At 44.5% G+C, this 10,008-nt stretch overlaps 1 protein-coding gene across 1 annotated transcript; it reads right to left on the reverse strand.

Annotated features, from left to right (window-relative positions):
* Window positions 1–437: 437 nt before the first annotated feature.
* On the reverse strand, window positions 438–1,196 carry LOC123171007 (citrate-binding protein-like). The gene is made up of 2 exons (XM_044588688.1): window positions 906–1,196; window positions 438–821 (listed from the first exon to the last, which is right to left on the reverse strand). Exons 1-2 carry the CDS (start codon window positions 1,194–1,196, stop codon window positions 438–440), a joined length of 675 nt encoding a protein of 224 aa, XP_044444623.1.
* Window positions 1,197–10,008: the final 8,812 nt, after the last annotated feature.

Below are 10,008 nucleotides of genomic sequence, written 5' to 3' on the forward strand. Positions count from 1 at the left end.
AATGTATACAGTAAATATAGTACATTAGTACGATGGCACAACTAAACATTGTCACGTGATGCCTCTTACCACCGCTATCATGAGGTGGTTGTCTATAAACAAGTATAGTTTGAAAGAAACATTCGGCACTAGAGAACAAATCTAGTGTGTTTTCATTGAAACGGGTTCAATCCAATCTAGCTTGTTTTCATTGAAACTATGGTTCAACTTGTTATTGGAACAGTTCCTCAAAAAAGAAAATTGTTATTGGAACAAGAGACTGTACATTAGAAAGAACATTGCGGGCATACATATAGAAAATAAATCCTCATATATATATATATATATATATATATATATATATAAACATCATATGTAATAAATACTGTACTATTAAACTTACAAATAAACAATACAAACATAATAACTCCAACATACATATAAATACACAACAAAGTCTAGTGCTTCTTGAAGATCCTGACGTCCTTCCAGCGAGACTCCATGCAGCTGGAGTCGTGGTTCTGCGCGTACACGCCGAACTTGAAGTAGTGCGAGTCCCCGCCACGGCCGTGGACGTGGAGTTTCTGCTCGCCGTCGATGTACACGGTAAGCGTCAACGCCTCGACATCGTGGACCACGTTCAGCCGGAACCATCTGTCATAGATGGCGTCCTCCACGAGCTGCCGGTCGTAGTACCGCAGCGCGCCATCGTAGACGTGTAGCATGAGCGTGGTGGCCGTCTCGCCGGCGCCGAACACCTGCATGATAGACACCCCCGTGGTGCCGGAGGGGACGTAGCCGTAGCCCTCGAACTGCCACACGCCCGAGCTGTAGTCGTAGCCCTGCAAGCAGAAGAAGATCATTAAGATCACTAAATCTCAATTACACCCAAATGGAGTACATAGCAATGACTTGTAATTACTTACTGCCATCCTGATTTCAGTTCTTGGGCTGGTATGGCTCTGGCGGGCATGGGGCTTGTCGGAGGCGAGCACCCAGAGCTTCCGCACGGTGCCGTCGAAGCTGTAGCGTGCGCCGCTCGCCTCGTCGTAGGGGCGCTGCAGCACAAAGTTGCTCTCGTCGAGCCTCACCGACGTGAACCCATAGGTCGGGTCGGCGGCTCTCGGTGCCCGTGCGCCCCTGGCCGCGGCGCATGACCACGACGCCAAGAAGACAAGCAGAGAGACACTAATCCATGAGAGAACGCGAGGAGCCATGTGTACTTTATATGTGTGGCTTCTGCTTTGCCTTGAACTGTACTCTCAGTCGATGCAGAGACTACTGATGATGGAATGGGTGGGAGTAATCAAGTTCCCTCTGGTTTATATAGGCTCTGGCGATTTATCAGTATATACCTTATGTTCGAAGTTGGAGAATTGACAGCTTTATTAGATAGTGCTCTTGATTTTACACGCAGAGGATATGTTGGATAGATGCAGCTTTGAGTTGTTCAACGTAGTGTAAGCATGTTTCTTTTTACTAGTACATACGAGGTGACATTGGCTGACTAGGTAGGGTGAACAGGCGGCAATTAAACATTGACGGCACGCTGGTATTTTCGTGTTACCGACGGTAATTCAGAAGCGGAAAGCGATGTATTGATGATCCCTCCTACGCGGTGATAAATCTACTGCGTGTCCTGGCAGCTCTTTGATTTCATATAAAGAAATCAACCGGTCACAGACGCCAGGACTTACAAAGTAACAGGTGGGAGCGAATTCTGACGATGATATGTTGAAGAGGGGAGCCATCCCTCCCGCCCTCCCACACATCATCTCTTGTCAGGATTATTGGTAGACCCTAACGAAAGACCACACTAAGGAAACCCAGAACAAACTAGACTCCAAGATTACTGCTAGCTATTACATAAAAGGGAAGTATTTGAAGCCACCAGGGCCAGAAGTTCAGATTACAGCCCCAAAATGAGAAGAAGGGAGAAAAGCAGAGGAGCTAAAAAGCAGGCACGGAGAAGATGAAGCTTCAGCGTAATTGATCATTAGGAGCCTCCAAGTCTTGGAACCCCAGTCGCCCATCCACACGTCACTTTGAAGATCTCCGTGGCCACCCGCTCAACTTGATTTACGCCCTCCTTCATGCGATCTATTCTTTCTTGGTTTTTCTGCAACACACACCATTCGTGCAAGTTCTTAATAATCAAATTTACAGGAACACAGGGATCAGTAACCCTATGATTATCAAAGACTAGTCTATTTCTCAACTTCCACATGGTCCAAAGCATTGCCGAAATACCAACTGTCATAAGATTCTTGTCATTTTTCTCAAATTTGACCAGCCATTTGCCAAAAATGTCATTAATTCTTTCTGGAACATCCTGTATATTAAAGGATCATTTCAAAACCATCCATAACATTTTTGCCACAGAACAATGTACAAATAAATGCTCAATATCTTCCTCTCTCCCGCAAAAGGAACATTTTGTGTCTCCCTGCCATCCTCTTTCTCTAAGATTTTGTTTGGTAAGAATACTTTTTCTCAGCAATAACCAAACAAAAAATTTAACCCTAGGGGGCATTTTCACTTTCCACAGAAATTTATAAGGGTATTGCATTTCATTTTGGATCATGTGCCTATAGCATGTTTTGACATTATACTTTCCATCCCCAGATAAGGTCCATTTTATCCTGTCTGGGGAGTCATCAAGCGTCACACTCTCACATGCATCTTTTATATGCCCCCACAACATCAAAGATTCCCCACACAGTGATCTTCTAAAGCTAATATTGTCTAATCCTTTTTTCAACATACAAGCCACAGATTTCTCTTTATCAAAGCATATATTATAAATGCATGGATAACTATCTTTCAAGGCTTTTGGGCCAATCCACCGGTCTTCCCAGAACCTGGTATCTTCCCCATTGCCTATTTCAAATTTGCACAAGGAGAAACAAAAAAATTTGTGTTTCAACATTTCCCCCCAAAATTGTGAGTCCCCTTTCTTGCTTTTCACACTAGTAAGGCAGTTCTTTTTAATATATTTTTTCCTCAGAATCCCCTGCCACACTCCATTTGTGTTATAAAGCTTCCACCACCATTTGCACAACGGAGGTTTATTCATAAAAGCTAGATTATGGACCCCCAGTCCACCCATATCCTTCGGTTTACAAACCTCTCCCCATTTCACCAGGTGATACTTTTTCTTATCATTATTTTCTTGCCACAGCAGCCTAGCTCTGAAAAAGTTCATTCTTTTTTCAACACCCACTGGCAACCCATAAAATGACATCATAAAGTATGGAATCCCGGTCAATGAGGATTGGATTAAAGTCAGTCTACCTGCACTAGCTAAAAGCCTCCCCTGCCAGGTCCCATATTTTCCTTCCATTTATTTTTCAGAAGGTTTCCAGTCCTTATTTCTAATCCTTTTATTATTAATTGGGAGTCCGAAATATTTCATTGGTAACTCACCCACAGGACATGTGAAAATTCTGGAGTATTCCTGTTTTTTATCTTCAGCTGCCCCAAATAAGAAGATCTCACTTTTGTGAAAATTAATTTTCAAACCAGACATTTGTTCAAACAGACATAAAATGTATTTTAAGTTGCAGGCACTTTCATAATCATCTTGCAACAGAAAAATGGTGTCATCTGCGTATTGTAACATATTAATCCCCCCTTCTGTATTTTCACCCAGCAAACCTTTGATTAGCCCCGTTTTTTGTGCATTATCCATCAGAATAGCTAGAGCATCAGCTGCAAGGTTAAACATTAAGGGAGATAAAGAATCCCCTGTCTCAATCCTTTATGGGTCTGAAAATAAGGCCCATAGTTTTCATTAACCTTGACACACACGCTACCACCCCTTATAGTACTCATCACCCAATCTATCCACTTTTCAGGGAAACCTTTCCCTTTTAGCATTTGCATCACAAACGGCCATTTAATTTTGTCATATGCTTTTTCAAAATCTACTTTCAACAGCAGAGCATTTTGTTTTTTGACATGTACACTGTTGAGTGCTTCATGCAATACCAGAACCCCCTCCATGATATATCTACCTTTGATGAAAGCTGTCTGAATTGGAGAAATAATGGACCCAGCCACAAGATTAAGTCTGTTCATCAAGACTTCTGTAAAAAAAATTGAAACTAACGTTTAATAGACAAATAGGCCTAAACTTCTGGATTTGATTGGCTTCTTTAGTTTTCAGTATCAAGGTAATAATGCCATAGTCCAGTCTTTTAATGTCAAGTGTCCCATTATATAAATCATCAAACATAAGTATGAGATCATCTTTGATCAGGTCCCAGAAGTGCTGATAAAATTCAGCAGTAAACCCATCTAGGCCTGGGGATTTGTTATGTGAAATTTGAAAAACAGCCACCTTAATTTCATCTAAGGAAAATTCCCTGGTCAGCATTTCTTTTTGATCTGGGAGAATTTTTTCAGAGTTTTCAACACATAAGGAAATACTGGAAGTATCTGCCTCTCCAAACAGGGTTTTATAAAAATTTGTGATGTAATCTACCAGATTTCCCCCCTTCTATCGTCCCTTCTTCCTGGTCAAGAGTTGTGATTTTGTTTTTCCTACGACGCCCATTTGCTTTTGCATGGAAGTATTGTCCCGGTGAACATGGCAGTTCAATTTGGGACGACGGCAAGGAGTTAAACAATGGAGAAATAATTTTCTGTTCAAGGGTATGCTTGAATTATTTCTTTTACCAGGTATTTGGAACTCACCTTTTTTGCGGGGATATTTGTAACTCACTAGCATGCTGAAGAAGCTACCGTGAGGGCAAATACATACGTGCCCACACATACACACCCACCCCCTCTATTTCTAACTTTTTCCCTGAATCCAATGTATATAGACACGTTCCGATGTGATTGTTCACTCAATTCAATCTGCACATAGTCTATACTAGATCGGTAGCGCGCCTTGGCACGAGGGTGCGGGTCCCAACATTTTGATCAAGCAGGTAATGCTCAAATTAGTAGGAATCCTGATTTATAGCATACTTATCCAAACAGGATACAAAATAAAAGAACGAAGAAACATTAACATGTGTTAGAAGCAAGACATTATGGAGTTCAAAATTACCATGAGATTATCATAAGGAAGCATCGAGTTAAGTTCGCTCATGAGACCAGAAAATTTAACCACTTGATATTAAGTTTAGTAATAAAATCGCGGACGCGAGGAAGGAAGTGGATAGAGCAGGAACATGATAAAAAAGAAACAACTACGGAGTCATAGCTATTAAGTGTGCTAATAAGTGGTTTCATTCAACTACCTTGTCGATCAACTTCATAGGCGGCACTTCACTTGAACCTCATGCAAACAATCTGTGAGATATATGGCATATAATGATTTCTCTATAGACAATGCACTTGCGATTTTGTACCTTAGTCTTCTAATTAAAGCTTATGGACAGTAGGCGGTTTTCCCCTTTCAATTTCGAAGGCAAAGACACATATCTGATACTCCATGATCTCTTCCGCCTTGACAATGTGTGACCAATTGTTCATTATTGTGGCCCTCTTGTCCATTATATGTAGTTATGTGAAGCGGCAGGAGAAGTACGGGAAAAAAGAAATATGCATTGGTCAGAGTTTGGTACTATGATATTCTACTTGTAAGAAGTAGGGTACTTAAGATCCATACCATTCTTTGTCCAGGAGTGATGGATGTCTTGTTCATCTCACAAACATAATACTTGATGTTAGGGCTGTTGAACCAATGTTTCTTTTTGAAACGGAGGCATAAGATTTGCCTCATCTATTAAATAAGGAGATAATAGAGTTTAGCGTTTTACAGCACACCAACAAGTACGGCATGACAATTACTCACCCACAAAAATATTCCCTAATTTCTTTGCACCGGTGGTCACCCAAAGCTTGGCCTCGTCGACGATGGCGGCGAGTAGGATGGTCGGTGGCACACTCTTATGACGGAACACCCATGCGTTTCTTTCATTCCAAATGGTCCATGAGACAAGCATGGTGAGAGAGGCCAAAGTTTGCCAGTTGGGGTTATGGTTGTCGGTTCTCTTGTCCCACCATTTGAAGACGGATTCGTCCATGTGCCACTCGGATGTATCCATGTGCGCGAGACCAAGCACCTCAATGAGAGACTTCCATAGCTGGATCATATAGCGACACTTGAAGAAAAGGTGGGCACATGTTTTTTGTTCCCTATTGGAAAGCTTGTAGAGGCCACAATTTGGCCAACCTCACCTCTCTAAACGATCGGCGGTCCAAATCCTATCTTGCAATGCCAACCATGCAAAAAATTGACCTTTGGAGGTGCCCATGCCTTCCAAACCATACGATCCAAGGGGGGAAAAGACAAGCCTAGGAATTGAGCCTTGTACGCGGTGGCCGCCATGTATGTCCCGTCGTTCGCATGCTTCCAAACGATGGTATCTTTGGTTTGCTCATGAAGATGAAAGTCATTTAGGAGCATCCATAGAGTGAAAAATTCCGGAATGTGGGCGGCGGAGACAACCGCGATGTGGCTGATCTTGAGGATCCAGGCGTTCCCCTTGAGGGCATCACGAACCTTCCAGTTCTTTCTTGTCGAGGCCGCAAAGATGAGCGGTGCAATATCCTTGGGTTTGCGACCAAGAAGCCACGGGGAGTCCTAAAAAGTCGTTTTGGCACCATCTCCCACCGTGATGGTCATAGAGGCATAGAAAAAATCGTAGTCCTCCTCGATGCAGGGGTTTCCTAGTCCAACCCATAATTTGCGGGGATCGTTCCATTCAAACCACAGCCACCGAAGCCGCAAGGCACGCGCAAATTTGTCGGTGTTGAGCACTCCAAGGCCACTGTATTGTTTTGGTCTACAAACCACCTCCTAGTTGACCTTGCATTTGGCTCCCGTTGTCTTGTCTGCACCGGACCAAAGGAAAGCCCTCTCAATCTTGTTTAGGCTATCTAGAGAGCCCTGAGGCACGACGAGGGGTGATGGAGAACACTGCTTGGGAGGAGATGACCGACCTAACAAGTGTCGTACGGCCAATGGTAGTGATGTTTTGTCCCTCTCAGGTAACCAGTTTCCCGGCCGCCTTATCCTCAAGGTATTGAAAATCCACCTTCTTTAATTGCCAAACTGAAAGTGGTAAGCCAAGGTATTTTACCGGGAAAGAGGCCCATGTTGCCGGCATACTCACAAGGATTTTCTCAAGATCGAGGTGGTTGCAACGAATAGGCACGACCGAGCTTTTTTGGAAGTTGGAGCAAAGGCCCGTCACGCCCCCAAAGCCTCTCAGAATAGAGGCAAGATTGTTGATGTCCCGCTTGATGGGAGCTACAAAGAACGCCGCGTCATCTGCATAAAGGGAGGTACGCACCATGGACCCATGACCACGGATCTTGTGGAGGAGCCATTTTCTCGTGGCCAGGTCGAGGATCTTGTGCAAGGGGTCAATTGCCAGAACAAAGAGGAGGGGGGAAATGGGGTCTCCTTGACGGAATCCACGACCGTGCTTGACCGGAGGACCGGGCAACCCATTTAATATAATTCAGAGATTAATAAGATGATAATAATGCAGCAATCCAAGCCCGAAATTTTGGTGGGAAGCCCAACCGTTGGAGAAGCTCCAGGATGTATCCCTACTTGACCAAGTCAAATGCCTTGTTTGTATCAAGCTTGAAGAGGAGTGCGGGTGTTTTGCATTCTGAAGACGTCGGACGAAATTTCGATCATACATGAAGTCGTCATGAATACTTCTCCTTTTGATGAATGCACTCTGGGCGTTGGAGACAAGATCGTCCATGTGGGGCGCAAGCCGAAGCGACAGAATCTTGGCAATGATTTTAGCGATGGTGTGGATGAGACTAATGGGCCTATAATCAGAGATGTATTCCGCGCCATCCTTCTTTGGCAACAGAACAATGTTGGCCGAATTTAGCCACTGAAGGTTGGAGGTGTGCAGAGAATCAAATCGCTGAATGACCCCCATGATCGAATGCTTGATGGTTCCCGAACACTTCTTAAAGAACATCCCCGTGAATCCGTCCAGACCCGACACCTTATCGCTAGGCATCTCCTTTATAGCCTCCCAAACCTCCTCCTCGGTGATGGCGGAGTCGAGGTCTTGCAAAGCATGATTCTCCATGCCCAATTCCTCCGAATTGAAATCCTTGTTGATCGTGCTTGCCCGCCCCATGTCCTCGGAGAAGTGATCGTGGATGATCTTCTCTTTTTCTTTGTGCTCAGTCACCCAACCTCGTGCATGATTTAACCGGTGAATGTGGTTTTTTGCCTATGGGCATTTATGTGACAGTGGAAGAATTTTGTGTTGGCATCACCCTCCCTCAGATTTGCCAGCCTAGCACATTGGCTCTTTCGGGGCCGCTCTAGGACTGCCAAGCTAACCACTCTATGCTTGAGCCTAGCACATAGGTCTCGCTCCGCAGGGGAGAGGGCCCTCTCCTCCTACGCAATATCCAAATGGAAGATCACCAGGTGAGCCGCATGGAGTTGGATCTTGGCCTTAGAGAAAAACTTCTTGCTCCACTCAGTAAGACGGGTCATAGTTTTCTTGAGCCTATGATGAAGGATTTGGAAAGGCTCTGTGTGGTTGACCCACTCATCCCACGCCTTCTGAACCACGTCATTGAATCCGGGTAACGATACCCAGAAATTTTCAAATTTGAAGAATCGCGGTCGTCTCGGCCACTTATCATCGGCAAGTAGGAGGGGTAAATGGTCGGAGAGGGAAGAAGATAAAGCGTGCAACACATGGGTGTTGAAAGACATGTCCCAATCCGCATTGCATAAAAATGAGTCAAGCCTGCAGAGGGTGGGGTTTTCCCTCTCGTTGCTCCAAGTGAAGCGCCTATTTTGGAGATGAATCTCTTTGAGCTCACAAGATTGCAGAGCTGCATGAAAACGGTTGATCCTACTCCGGTTTACCATTCTCTTATTTTTATCTCTTGCGTGATATATTTGATTAAAATCCCCAAGGGCCAACCAAGCAACACCTGATAAAGGCTTGTGGGAGACAAGCTTGGCGAAGAAGGAATGTTTGCTGGCATGGTCAATTGGTCCATAGAAGGATGTTAACTTAAAGCACACATTTGTCACCCGGATGCAAACCATGGCAGAGAGACAAAAGGCCGAGGTAGAAATGTCGGAAATCTCGACGACATTGTCGTCCCATAGCAGTAAAATACCACCCCTAGTTCCTGTGGCCTGGCGCTGCGCAAAACTTTCTAGTCGATTGCCACCTAGAAAGGTCGCCACATACTTATCAACATTATCAAGCTTCGTCTCTTGTAAACACACAATTTGGCATGAGGAGTTAGCAATCGTAGCATTGACTGTTGCCCTCTTGGCCGGGCAGTTAAGCCCCCGCACGTTCCAGCTTAGTGTATTGACAGGTTGTGATGTCATTGAGCAAATAAGCAAACACTTTGGCAAGTCCAGGGTGCCAACAACAACCAGCTAGTAGCAACAGTCTGACCAAATTGCAAGATGATACAAGCCCCACCGGGGCACACGCATACTGGAAGTAAACGAACAGGGCCAAGCCAAACGGCATTGACCAGACCCAAGGGAAGGCCACCTATGGCCAACAGGCAAACACATACAACAGTGGAGGAGATAGCTAACATAGATAACTAGAACATCCCTTAAACGACACACTACCAAGCCGCCTACTGCACTCCCAGGCTTGGCTAGGCCGTACCATCCTCTTGGATCATCTCCAGGGTACCTTCCCCGCCATGCTCGATCAGCGGGTCTTCAACGCCATTGACAACCGCATCGTCTAGGTGGAAGAACTCTCTCATGGCCATAATCACCTCTGGAGCAAGCTGCTCTCTGAACTTGGCTGTGAAGTCAGCAAGTGTGGCCTCTGTCACGTCCTCTCCACCTCTGGTGATTCCCAGGGACCTGTTGAACCAATGTACTGAAGGAAATATGCCCTAGAGGCAATAATAAAGTTGTTATTTATATTTCCTTATATCATGATAAATATTTAATATTCATGCTAGAATTGTATTAACCGGAAACTTAGTACTTGTGTGGATACATAGACAAAACAGAATGTCCCTAGTATG

This window comes from Triticum aestivum, chromosome 7D (genome assembly GCF_018294505.1).
Source record: "Triticum aestivum cultivar Chinese Spring chromosome 7D, IWGSC CS RefSeq v2.1, whole genome shotgun sequence".
NCBI classification, from domain to species: Eukaryota; Viridiplantae; Streptophyta; class Magnoliopsida; order Poales; family Poaceae; genus Triticum; species Triticum aestivum.

Bases quoted from the DNA above. Each gene is read 5' to 3' on its own strand.
- LOC123171007 (XM_044588688.1), bottom strand. From the start codon at position 1,196: ATGGCTCCTCGCGTTCTCTCATGGATTAGTGTCTCTCTGCTTGTCTTC. The intron at 822-905 runs GTAAGTAATTAC...TTCTGCTTGCAG, and splicing joins GAACTGAAATCAGGATGGCA to GGCTACGACTACAGCTCGGG.